Below are 13,785 nucleotides of genomic sequence, written 5' to 3' on the forward strand. Positions count from 1 at the left end.
ATCCAGCAATGGAGGCACTGAATCTTCAAAAATCCGTAACTTTCCATTGTGCCTCAAACATCACTGATGTGTAATTCTACCGATATTGCTGCATTCTCTTAATCCTTGTGTACATGAAGGTGGACTTGTCCTTTAATTCCTCTGGGGCCTAGCTGTTTCACAAAGAATTAATTAGGCCAAGTTGATCTTAAAATTCAAGATTGACTTTAAAATTATGGTACTTGATACTGTGTGTGTCTTCAATATTGCCAATTTTCAAATGATTAAAATTAAGATTTTGGAGACATTTTTTCAATTAGCCATTGATAATACAAGATGAAAATAGATAACAAAGGAATTACTAGTATACTGTAACATTAATAATGTGAAGTGGGTGGTGATTAGGCTAATAAAATTGAACAGGTAGGCCTATGGTGGCATACCATAATTTTTAGTCAATCTTAAATTTTAAGTTCGACTTGAATTCTTTGTAAAACAAACTCCGTATGCCTAACTCATTAGACACTTGCTTACCGCATCTGAAAATGAAATTGAGTTAGTTGATCCTTTGATATTAATCCATTTTCGTTTTCAAATAAACGAACATTCAGAATATGACAAACCTTTTGTCATTTTCTGATTATACCTTCATAATAATACGAATGTTGTTTCGTTTTCGGAAATACAGACCTGAAGAATAATAATCGAGCTGTAACCTACATAGGCCTAATTATATTCAGCCAGGTAGGGATTGCCTGTAAGGAAGTTTAGGTTCCTACCTCGATCCTTGGACCATATAACTGCCTGAAGAAATAGACACAGCATGGATCTGTGACTCGTTTGGCAACAGACATTAAAAGATTACCTGGTATAGAAACACTACCATACTGTAAAACATGAATTTTTCGCGAATTGGAGCCGACAGCCTTTTTCGTGGCATGAAATTTTCGCGAAGTGCCACTGCCGTTCAATGCATAGGCCTATAATGTAAACATGGACTTTCGCGTGCATTTTAATTTCGCGAATCTTGGCACTCGCGAAATTCGCGAAATTAAAGTGCACGCGAAAATTCCTTGTTTTACAGTATACTGTAAAAGCCATTCTTTTCATCAGGGTTTATTTTTCATGAATTTCGTGAATCACATTCAATTGTTTTGAAAATACCACATTACATCAATCAACTTGTTACTGACATATCATTCCCTCTGCTTTCTGAAAAAGGCAATAAGTCAAGTGTTTTTTCATTAAATGCTAGAGGAGTGAAAATATGTTGAATTTTCTTTCTATTTTCCTCATATTGTTGTCCATACCTGACGTCATAAACTGTAGGTAGCCTATCTTCTTACCCAGTGATGATGGCATCAAAAGACAAAACTTAGAAAATTCATAACTTTTGAATCATATGTCTGATTTTCTTCAAACTTTCACTGAATATAATACTGCTGCTTTCCCTCAATCCACATTTTTATTTGGGCTGTGGTTTCCTTTATAAAAGAAAGTGAAGGATTTCAGAGTAGAGAGAGTGAGAGAGATATATATAATGAGGATTGTTTTGATGTGAAGTTCTTCATCCCAAATTTTCTGTTGCTCTGTTTCATTAACCCCCACTTTTTATACATGTGCAATTTCAGATACACAGGAAGCACATTCTTAGAAAATGGACAGGCAAGTAACCTGCTTAATTGATTTGTTTGTTATTTAACCTACCGGTACCAGGATCTCCGACAGGGGCGGCGGTATCCCCCACTCCATGGTGAACAAGGTGCTCCAGTATCACTACACCACAGCCAATGATGATGCGGCCAACCAGGCGGGTGGGGCCTTTGGGACATTCATGGACACTGTGAACCAGACCACAGCTGGGCCTCTGTGCGGGTGAGTCGCTTGATGAAGCCATATTTCTTACATATTGCTGAAGTACACAACATGTGATTTGTAGGTTGGTAAGAAATTATCACCTTTAAAGCTGCTTTCCACACAAATGGTTAACTTGTGATTTGTAATTATCAACAGATGTAGAGTTCATACTGTTGTTGCTATCATCTTGTGTGACTCTCTTATTAAAGTAGATACTCCTGGTAGAGTACTCTAAATGTTGAAATATTTGTGGTACTTTGTATATTCATTTTCATATATTTCGCGCTTTTTTTTGCTAGCATGGATTCTAAAACCCTCTAAAATATTTTCAGAATTTTCTCTGCGTATTTTAAATGGGTTGACAAATTGCAGTTTGAATTCAAGAACCAGTATGTTTTTGAGCAGCTTATCAGCACCAAAAAATAATCTTGCAAAAATATTGTTTACAGTAGGCCTACTGTACTAATAAAATTATATGGCAATCGCTTACGAGTACAAAGTGCATATGTCCACCAAGAGCCATTACTGATGATTTTGTCCTTTTTTTTTTCTTCATTTTTTTTTTTTGTGTGTGTTAATTTCTGTGCCATCACCTCTACCCCACACGAATGCAGCTTTGGGTTTGGACTTCCCGTCTCTAAGGCCTACGCAGAGTACCTGGGAGGAAGCCTGGCCCTGGAGACCATGCAAGGGATTGGAACAGACGTCTACCTTCGCCTCAGGCATATCGATGGCAAGCAGGAAAGCTTTAGGATCTAGAAAGGCGCCAATCAACCTTTGGAGAGCTTTGAGATCTTGAGGACCCACATCAACATGTTTTGTTTTTTCATTATGCTTGTGTTTTGTTTTTTATTGGATGGTGGGGGAGGCTAATGGGGTTGCTGGGGGGAGGGTTCATCTTAATCTTATTGTCAGTGAGCCGATTTGGTTCCTCAATAATCGTTGAGTATGGAACAGTTAAATTTTAGAATATCCTGGACTACACCAGGCAGCTGGTACATACAGTCTGTAACTAACCCCATGGGAGTGAACTCAAATTTATGCTGTGTCATGTTCATTTGGAATAGAATGGGAGAAGAGGAGGGCTGAGAAGGAGCTTTTAATCCTAAGAATTTAAACTAATTCTTACTGTGTTCAGGAGTGCCATGTATTCTGTGGGGAATAAAAATCACTCTTGGCAATGGGACTGGATGCAGATGTAAAAGTTCTCACTTTCAGACAGGGTTACAATGCAGTGTGCTAAAAAAATATATACATATGTGCCATGCACAGACATATGCTATGAGGCTTGCAGGGATTCATCATTAATAGCTGCTATAGTACCATAAAGCAGTTTGTCACATTAAAGTTCCAGCATTTGATCTTTTTCTTTTTAGAGTTATGGGAAAGCAGGGTCCTTCAAACTTGTGATGCACTTTTGTGGGGGTGCTGTGGCATAGTGGATGTGACTCCCGACTCCCGATCGGAGAACCCGAGGTCGATTCCTGCCCAGTGCTTGCGTTCTTGGACACTATGTTTTTACCCAGGTGAATAAATGTGTACCTGGCAATGTTAGGGTAATAATGATAACGGCAGGACCCTCTGGTAGAGCAGTGTCAACACTGAAGAGGCTACCCTGGGTATATAAGACATTATCATCATTATTTTTTTTTTCTTTTAAGCGAGACCAATTGACCGTCCTTCAATTCACCATGCCCAAATGCTCGTATATGAAGTGGTGGTCATGGTCCTTTATTTTTGGGTGTAACAGATTCTTGGTGCCCACTGGACAAGCTGCCGAGGGTTGAAACAGATCTCTTGTGGTAGACATGGTAGTGACATCATAATCACCATTTACATCACAGCTGTGTTACAAAGATGATGAAGAGATGTACTCTCTGCTTTGGCAGTCATCTCATACTTCCGTCAGCAACATAAATCGTGTATATCTTGAATGTGGATCTGTTATCTATGCTTTGCCAATCAGCAATTATAGCTATTGTCATTGTAATTCATGTCAGTGCATATCATATCTACTATATTACCTATACTTGGGACAGCAGAGAACAGCATGCAATGCCTCTGAATAGTACCCTTGGCCGTTACTCTCAGCGGCCATCTTTCCACTTTGAACAAAATTGATTGCAAGTGATAGGATGATGTTCCGCGTTGAATTGCTTTACTGAATAGTAGCTCTTTATGGATATCATTCGTTTGATAGAGATTTTTTTTTCTTGTCTCTTTATTATGTTATAGACGTATCAAGTTGTCAATATTCAATTATGTACATTTTGTGCCCTGCATACTTGTCATATTGACAGTAAAAAGTGTGCCCTGGCTAATCATATGCTGCATGATATTGCTGTACTATTTGGTTGGTATTGATATATTCAAGTCTTGATATGCTTTCATTGATGTTAATCTGCAGCTCAGTGAATGTATCTTTTCTCCTTGATCAATAAGACGGCAACACAGAGAATTTACATTTTTTAGCCCTGTGCCAATCGCAGTAGTGTATTATGCGTACGTAGTGCATGTACATTGTAGGTAGGAAGAAATTTCACTTTTCATACGAATCGTATTGGTAGATATTGAAGAATCTGCATTGCGAATTTAATATGTCCATTCTAGGAGATGAACATACACCATCTAATCATGCCATAGCTCATCTAGTACTGGTGCTACAGTCCGCAGGCCAGTAGTTGTATATGTAAGTGATTATTGTGGTTGAGTTGTTAGGTGTTGGAATACATTCACATGTGACATGGTAACATGAAGTTCCTGGCATTTCTGTCAAAGTGAAGTGTAAAATTTAGAGATGTATTCAGTGGTGAGATGTTGTATTCCAAACGCAATGAATCTGATGGGTATCTCTCCTAACCGGTGTTGTTGATGTACATGGCTGTGTCCCATATGTCTACATGTTGTACCAAACAGTATAGAAACAAAGGTATAATACCAGGTACGCCATGTTGTAAATAGTAGAGGCTGTTGTTAGGACAGTCTGACATGGCGACAGCAATAATGTAGCAACCTGTTCACGTACATGCGTTACGACAAAGATGTCTCTTGCCAAATTAGATATGATTCAGGGCAGTACTGTCCGTTACTGGGATCCAGCACACCCTACACATTGTGCATACTTTACTGGCTGAATATTTTTACACAATGTTCACAGTCACCATATCTGAAGAACTGTTCTGGCTCATGATTGGAGACTCGGATAAGGTAATATGATGTGGGTATGACCTGCTATAAGCTGTATTTGTTTGTCTTATCTTTCTGTTACAAATGCTTATACTGTTATTTTTGAAAATGTATGTGTTCTAACATAAATTGTTCAAAGTTTTTTAAAGTCAAATGCAGATGAAATACAGTAATCATTTTGCCAATCCAAAGAACACATTTAGTACATGTAGCAGTGCCAAAGATACTGTATGTGTTCAGTAACATACAAGTTATGACTCTAACTCAATACTGTATTCTCCCATAAATGTAGTAATAACCACTCATAATATCGATTGTACATTGTATACTGCATATATCAAGATTGTTTTATTTCTAAGCCCATACTCAACATGCTGGACGACATACCTCTCATTACAAAATTATCCTAGGAATGCCAAAAACAGAGTAGAAATGTAAATTTTAAAGTTTTGTTACTTTGATACCCTTTGTTAAGGCAATATCTTGAATTTCTTCACAGTACACAGTGTACTGGACAATGTGATTAATTCTAGCAACCCAAAGCACTGTGATATTTTGTTATTCACACACACACACACACACACACACACGCGTGCGCGCGCGCGCACACACACATGCACGTACATGCACACAAATGTTAAGGTGATCGATTCAGCTCCTTGAAGAATGTATTGTAGATACCAGGCTCGGGTTAACGGAAATGAGGGTCTTCTGTGAAAAATTGAAATTGATTACGAATAATGGCATATGTACTAGTAATTATGGTTTCGAAAATATTTTGTCTTTTGGGCATGTGTCCATTCTTGAAACGGCGTTTCGCAAATGTTAACTGCGGTTTTCAATCAGTACCATGATGCTGTAGTGCTTTGTGTTGCCTGGTTATGAGGTGTATACCAGTGTGCTGTTAACTACTGGCACACCGGTTATAATGTAGGTGTCCCTGTAAGAAAGTAACCTGGTCCTATGGCGTGGGCTGTACTCATCGTGCTATACCAGTTGTGCAAAATTATTTATTGTGTGGCTTTTGATGTGCTCTGTGCTACAATTATTGTCTGCTGGCATAATTACCAGCTCATTTCTAAAGCTCAGCTTTCAGCCGACCATGTAGTTGCACGCTTACTGTGATATTCCAACTTTAACGTTTCTCCAGCACTGAGGCATGGGCAACGTCTTCATAAAATGTGTGATAAAGGTTGAAGTGGTGGCTATGGATGATTGCAAGAACCAAGTGTAATGCAAAATGAACCATGCGCCTCAGTGTTGGGGGTATGATTTCTTGAAGAGTTCATCAAAACTTTTTTCAACAATTTCATTCATTAACTCTGAACATGTGTGACATATTCATGTTCATGGTGGTTCCACTTTGGCACAGTTAAATGGAGGCTGAAATCATCCTTCTGACCATGTAGGAGGCTGACTTACTGAACATTAAAAAAGAAAGAAAGAAGATATTTCAATATGTTGAAAAGAGATAAGAAGTGTGTATAGTACATTTCTCATGTACACATATTAAGTCATACCAAGAAGGTGAATTTAATTATTTATTTTTTCCATGACAACAACAGAGTCATTCATGTAAAAAAAAGAAGGTAATACCTAAATATGGAAATCTCTGTTACTTGAATCCGTACAGTTATTCCCACTAACACAAAAAACAAAAAACAAAAACAAAACATATACATTGTAGTAACAAAATGATGTTGAATTGGAGTGATGGGAGGACACCCATCTGTGATATGATTATCAGTTTAAGTTTTCATTTCCTGCAATAGACTACTACACCTTGTGGAGGCAGGGTTTGTATTCAAGTAAAACACAAGGCTAGGCGACATAAACTGTGTGTATGTTGTCGATGGCAGTAATGTTTCTATGAGACGGTTTGTCAGGTGACATTTAAGAATGACCACGCCCATGCTTTTAGGGGTGATGCAACATCCTCTTCGAATAGATTATTGTGATGGGAGATTGAAAAGAAATGAACCCTTGATACAGTGTGTGTATTATTTCATTTTCATTGCAATGGACGCCGATGACCAAGTTTTTAAGTTTCTTGCCAGAATTCAAGCAGTAGTCCTGTGGCGTTCATGTTTATCTGACCAGCCCTTCCGAAAGGTGTTGTGCTCCAGTGGAGTAGAAAAAAGAAAGAAATCCTGACCTGGATATTAAGACCAATGGCTTTGTATCGTGCTGGAACCACAGATTATACAATTGAAATTGACAGAAATGAGACTGAAGATCAATGCAATTTAGAGTTTAAAAATAGAGAAGACAGAGCTAGAAATCTGGCAAGAGTGTTTATGATGGTATACCACTATATTAGTACAATGTATATTGAGTTTGAGTGAGTGTTTACATCTGTGTGTTCATAAGCATGTGTAATGCGGGCATGGTTTATCAGCTAGTGTTTGTTTCAACTCAGACAAACACGCCTTGTATGCCGTACATGAAGTGAATAGATGTGTGAGGTATGGGACGAGACCTCCGTTGCGCACACCCATAATGGTTGTGACATTCTAAATAAAAGCTTGTACATAAATATATACAGCTGTTCATGTCTTGCGTCCACTGGAGTGTATGATGTACATAATTATAAGTGATGTGATGTAGTCCTGAACACTGGAATCATCGATCACAAGTCACTGTTTCTCTTTTCTTTGCTGTAGAAACTCAGGCTTACACCCCTTGCACAAGCCAGCTTTGTAATGTACATTGTATTAGAATCTACAAGTCTTTTTCGCAATAGAATAAACCTACAATCACATGCAATCTACATGCACACCTTGCCCAAAGCTTATAACTCAGATAGCAATTACTAGAACATACAAACAGAGATACCCAGTACAGTAACGGGATGCATTTAGTGGGAACAAAAGTTGCAAAGCTCATTACAAAGTCCCAATGCAAAAGATTCCATCACTTTTTCCTCCAATATACAGGCTGTACAACACACAAGTCAATTGTATTTCCAGGCCAGCAAGCACAAAAGGGAGAAAACCTTGACATTGCCCATAAACCCTTTAACACAGGCATGCTCATTTGTACATATCTTGAAACAGGGCCCCGTTTTATCAAAAGATCAAATTGATTTTAACCCGCTGAGGACGGACTGATTTTGCTACAACACGCATTTCCCAATGACACTTGCCCGAGTGCACTCGGGACTCGTCCTCAGCGGGTTAAACTTCCTTACCACACAGGCTGCCATAGGCTTACAGTTGAAATCAACTATAAAATCAATCTTAACTCTTCATAAAACAGGGCCCAGGTTGATTGAAGACTGTGTGTTTTCACTGGATAACTCTTGTTCCACAAAGAATAAAAGAGAAATACTAGACCAAGCATATCTTTTCTACATCAAGTTCAATGAAACAAAGGCATTACACTTCTTGTACTCATGCAATCATTTGCCTGCAACTTTTTGCAGGTTTGGCACGCCTTTGCTCATCAAGCCGGGCCAAGCAGTATCGGGATGACATCCCACAAATTGAATTTCAGGGATATCTTCCAAACTTGACTCAACTGTTTTCCTTAATTTGGGGTAATTCCCACAATTCAAAGCAACAAAGTCAGCTACCAGAGAGGAGCCAAAATTAACCAGGCGCAATATCAGATAGCATTGTGTAACGGAGTGCAATCCATGTCAGAGGAAAAAAAAAAAACACCATATGGTGCAATTATGAGTCTTAAATGTCTTTGACAGTTATGGCTCATAAACGTCATTTAAGGGCGTCCATAATTTTGGCCTATTTGCATGATCATTCAACGCCATATGATGGTACATAATTGCAGAAATTTCAGAATGGACAAAAAACTCAGAACAAAAATTTGCACCGATGGATATGCATCAATGGCATGCCATTTTGAATGAACATACATGTACACTGTAATCAGTCATAATTTTCTTCTTTTTTTTTTAACAGCCTCTCTGTGATTTAAAAAAAAAAACATGCCTACCTGGTTCCTAACGATGAAAGCTGGCCAAAATTGCTCTGACTTATCAAGAAAGTGACGTTGGGTGAGAAATATTGATAATGCTGGCAGTGGGTTTCTTTGCTGTATGGTCAACACATACAAAGTACTACTTTAACTGGGTGGGGGACCAAACTATCATGATATCACAGTTACAGTTGTATGTGAGACTGAACTCTCAAATTTCTCATTACAGGTGGCTGCCAAATAACCTGGACACAAAGAACATACAGGTGGAGCATACAGAAGTTTCTGCACCCTTCATAAAACTGCTATGTGACCTTGAATTCGACACAGAATGTTCAAAAGACATATAGTTGCATTCTAAATATAAATTTTAATAGGAATATTGATGGAACTCATTAAGGGATGGCAAGTACCTCTATGACCAAGAGTAATTTTTAAAACAAAATGTGTAGTAGCTATGACTTGGCAATTTTGCAATAGCTCAGAGCTCGAGAAATGTACAAGCATTTTATCTACAAAAGCAATACACAAGTTGTCCGCTACGAAGCCCTCGCGATATTTTTGTGTCATCCAATTCGCGGTTCAACATTGATTATGAAATTCAGGAAAATCAAACCCTCACCAAAATAACAGACAATTTTAGAGTAAATAGATGGATAGATACTAGATAGACAGAGAGGAAGGGAGGTAGGTAGGTAGATAAATGAATGACAGACCAACATAGAAAAAGGTCTGATGGGGGAAAAAAAAGGTACCTGATTTGAAGGGATGACAATGAAGTTAAGAAAATTCAGTGAATGAAAGCACACTGTACAGAATAGTCAGAGGGGGTAAGAAGGGGAAATGGAGTAAAAAAAAAAAAAAAGATTTGAAACGGGAAAACATTCTGTGCGAAAGAGAGGGGAATGGAAACAGAGAGAGAAGGAGAGATATAAATGTTATTCCTTACTAGCAACAGCCTATGATAACAAGCTTGTGTCTTTTATCTCAGCATGATCACACAAGCAGCATTAATCCCTTCATTTTTTATCCCTCTTGATCGATGGTACATAGACGGTCTGATGCTTCTATGTGAGTAGTCATCCCAAGACTGTGCACATGTACATGAGAGAACAAAGGTGCATAGTTTAGCCCACATGCTGACAGCCGCAAAAACTGAGCATCAATCTGTAGTGATTGATAGGTACAAACAACTTGTGACATGTATGCAGAAGCACTAGAGAGTTGAAATCTATTCCCTCTCCCATCCCCTCCCCCCCCCCCCAAAAAAAATGCACTTGACTATACATCACTCATTATATACACACTCTCTCAAAAAACTTCTGGGATATGTCATGAGCAAAACTTGTCCTGGTAGCGTAGTCCTTTTCAGTAGCCTCATCCCCATTGTGAATGTTACTGCATACACACAACTCTTCCCACATATATAGAAAAATACCCATGATATCAACACAAAGTCATATTTCACAGTGTTTATTGCACTGTGCACTGTCTCTATTGCAGGTCTGGACTAACAGGGTGTCACCCACGGACTGGACTGTCGCATGCTGCCACGCCCTGTGCGATCACTACGCACTTCGGCTCCACAGGTAGCATCATTGCAATCTGCACAGATGCCACTCTCTGGCACGCTCGGCCACTGGAGCAGTCAATATTTCCTGCGACACAAATGTCAGTGCCTGGGACTACACACTCTCCTTGGTTTGTTCAGCACCATCTCCACCCCTTTCGTCTCCGTGAATTTCAGGCAGGCCTCCTGGGCAAGGTTCGGACACGAATGCACCACCAGCTTCTTGAGTTTGGGGCAGGACTCGAGTTCGCTGAAGACTGCCAGAGTCATCTTGCGGCAACCAGCAATGTTTAGATCTATAAAGTAGATGTACAGGAAAGATCAAAGCATTATTCTCGGTGCTTCTTGTTTCTATGGCAACACGATGCATGCTATTGCTATGTCATGCAAATTGTTTGCCTTCTGCCTCAATCTAGAGTATTGTTAAAAGGCAGTCTCTCAGCTTTCCCAACCAGTGCATAATCATTTTCATTCCATAAACTTGGCATGTGACATTGTGCGAATGATCATATGGTCAGCTGAGAAGCAGAAGGGCGCTATCCCGTTCTAAGATTTGAGCGTAAATAAAAACGAAATGATCAATTTTCATGAAACTGAAGGTTTTTATTTAATCAACTGGGTAGATTTATAAGCATTGTCCCAAATATAGGGTAAAACAGTGCCCCTGTGGTTTTAATTCTTGAAAGTTTACTTAACACGAATTTAATCTAAAACTAACACCATAACGCAGAGGAGATTGCATGAGCTCTACAACATGATATCAATAACTCAATACCCCAAAATAGCGATAAAGCTCTTCTTGTTCTCAGCCCACGATATATATTAAGGTAAAATACAAAGAAGGTTGTGAAACCAGTAAATGGTCACAGCAAAAAAAAAAAAGTGAACATTTAACATTTTCATACTCAGATATTGTACTTGATAAGCATCTGATGAAATACATTAACACTCACTCCACGCATTGACCTACCAATACAATAGATTTGGTCTTGATATTAATGATATGAAATTTGTCATATTTGGGACAACTGAACGGTACATGACATTTCACAAACCTTGATGAAAAACACAGAGCCAGAGTGATATGAGGCTGGGCTATACCTAATCACTTATGTCATCAGAGATCTACAAGTGCTACAATTAGTTTTAGCAAAGAGACCTTGAGACCTATGTATCTCAGCATTAGTGCACATGAAAGTTTCTGCCAGAATTGGACAACTTTGAATACCTATAACATCGTAGAGCATGCTACTGGATTTTAAACTCCTATCAATTGTTTAGCTTCAATCAAGCAACATCTACGTTTCAACCTATTCTTGTGCCTCGTCTTGCCTATTGATGAATTAAAACCAATTCAAAAACTCAAGACGATTTTGGAGGATCCTTGACCACCATCTTCAAAAGGAATTCATGATTACCATCTCATCAAGGATCAGGTAACCCTGGCAATCTTACCTCTAAGTGTCATCCTAACTGGTGACTTCTCATCTAGGAGGATACGGACACTTGCATCGGTCAGATTGCCACAGAAACTGACGTCTAGGTGTGTAAGAAGAGGAGTGTACTGGACAATCTCCGACATGGTGGCATCGGTGATGTCTGCCCCAGCCAGGCAGAGGGTCTCCAGATTAGAGAGACGGGATCTCTCATCAAAGTAGCCCGGTCTGTGGTCCACTGGAGGGGAGAGGAGGGCTTGTAGGGAGGCGTCATTGAGGGCGCTGACCCACTGAAGGTCAAGGGAGGTCAGGAAGGGACAGACCACCGAGGCCAGGCTGGAGACAACGGGCCACGTGGAGCCCCCAAGTTTGAGCTCCTTGAGATTGGGCAACCGTGGGAGGAGCCACGAGAGTTGTTTGGCAGAGATGTTGGTCCAGGAGAGGTCGAGGGAAGTCGGCTGCCGCCGCACGATGCCGCACAGGGCGGACTTGGGCACCGGTGAGATACGGGCCAGGCTTAGGTGCTTCCACAGCGAGGGATGAATGCACCACCGGTTCCAGGTCTTACACACTGCCATGCACTCATTGAGAGAGCACTTGTCCAGGAACCTAAAGATATTCATCCAGTTGTCCCTGCTGAAGGGGTGCTTGGAGTCATCCTCCATGACGACAAACTCGGGAGGAGGACTGACCGGGGCTGGTCTGACCACAAACTTGGGAGCTGCGCACACGGGTAGCTTCTCCATCATGACGGGCTTCGGTTGGACTTCTGCTCGCAGTTTCGGCGGACGGCCCGGCCGCCCCTTCTTCTTCCCGTGCCACTGCCGCCAGTGCAGTCCGCTTTTGCGCGAGGATTGCATGTGATACTTTGCCTGCAGGACTTTCTGTTTGGCTAGCTGCTGGGTGGTGCCCTTTGAGCTGCGCAGCCTGGCCTGGAAGCTTCCTTGATAGCTGGAGCTTGGTTGTAGTCTCTGGAGAAGGGAGGGGAAGAACCACAGGAAGATGGCCGATCAATGTCATTTTCTCTTCACTCTACCACATACTTGCTACACTTGAACGAACACTTCGTACAACGTAATCCCCAAACTATGGGTTAGCTCTGTCCACCACCATGTCCATCCCCTCCTGCCTGCTGACCTCATTAGGGATACTTCTTCCGAAAATGTGAGAGAGCCAGAGGAAGTGGCATTTCAGATTTCACTGCGCAAGAGACGTGGTATTGCCAGACACAAGATGTTGTTCAGCTATGACCAAAATCCATGGTATATTTGCATCACCATCGAGACTGACGTTGCAAGAAGATGGTGATCACTTCATCTTGTCTTGGAAGATGTTGTTTCATTCTCACCAGCTTATTCATTGTTACAGCAAAGTGAAATGCCTTGAAGGCTACACAAGACCTTCCTGTTGCTTGCGTGTACTTTCAAAAGACAAAAACATTCAGTATGATATTTCTAAATCTGTATTCCAACTTTGCAAACATCCTCCACGTACAATGTAGTCACGTGTAGGACTCTACTGTCAAATTTTCTCTCTCTCTCTCTCAGACAATGTTTACAACCACAAAGAAAAAAATCCTTTAAGAGAAATGAGAAAGGCTTTGATCTGTACTAAGTAATATATCATGTTGAAGCAGAGTCAGCTGTTACATAGTGCTTGACTTGCCAAAGCAGAAAATTAACATATTTGCAACATTGGCTGTGTATCTTTCCCTATTTGCTGAATACAGGGTAACTTATAGCATTCTTTTCAACGTCCCTAGATGAGAAGAATCACATCAAAGTAGAGACATAATTGAGCAGCCCTTGACCAAAGTCCATT

The 13,785-nt window shown here is 40.2% G+C and overlaps 2 protein-coding genes across 2 annotated transcripts in view; one reads left to right on the plus strand and one right to left on the minus strand.

The window, feature by feature from the left end:
- LOC139726274 (branched-chain alpha-ketoacid dehydrogenase kinase-like) overlaps nucleotides 1-2,597 on the plus strand; it is a 51,596-nt gene extending 48,999 nt beyond the window's left edge. Inside the window, exons 10-11 of the mRNA XM_071637344.1 lie at nucleotides 1,696-1,854; nucleotides 2,451-2,597. Coding sequence (XP_071493445.1) covers nucleotides 1,696-1,854; nucleotides 2,451-2,595 — 304 coding nt within the window. The 3' untranslated portion in view covers nucleotides 2,596-2,597. The remainder of the gene's footprint in view (nucleotides 1-1,695; nucleotides 1,855-2,450) is intronic.
- Nucleotides 2,598-10,489: 7,892 nt separating this feature from the next.
- The window catches only part of LOC139726296 (lysine-specific demethylase 2B-like), a 39,108-nt gene continuing 35,812 nt past the window's right edge, over nucleotides 10,490-13,785 (minus strand). The window contains exons 17-18 of the mRNA XM_071637364.1: nucleotides 11,984-12,935; nucleotides 10,490-10,824 (exon numbers count right to left, since the gene is read on the minus strand). Coding sequence (XP_071493465.1) covers nucleotides 10,631-10,824; nucleotides 11,984-12,935 — 1,146 coding nt within the window. The 3' untranslated portion in view covers nucleotides 10,490-10,630. The remainder of the gene's footprint in view (nucleotides 10,825-11,983; nucleotides 12,936-13,785) is intronic.

The sequence above is a fragment of the Diadema antillarum genome, unplaced genomic scaffold (genome assembly GCF_040938485.1).
Source record: "Diadema antillarum isolate AM-2024a unplaced genomic scaffold, OU_Dant_1.0 seq00000082_RagTag, whole genome shotgun sequence".
Lineage (NCBI taxonomy): Eukaryota > Metazoa > Echinodermata > Echinoidea > Diadematoida > Diadematidae > Diadema > Diadema antillarum.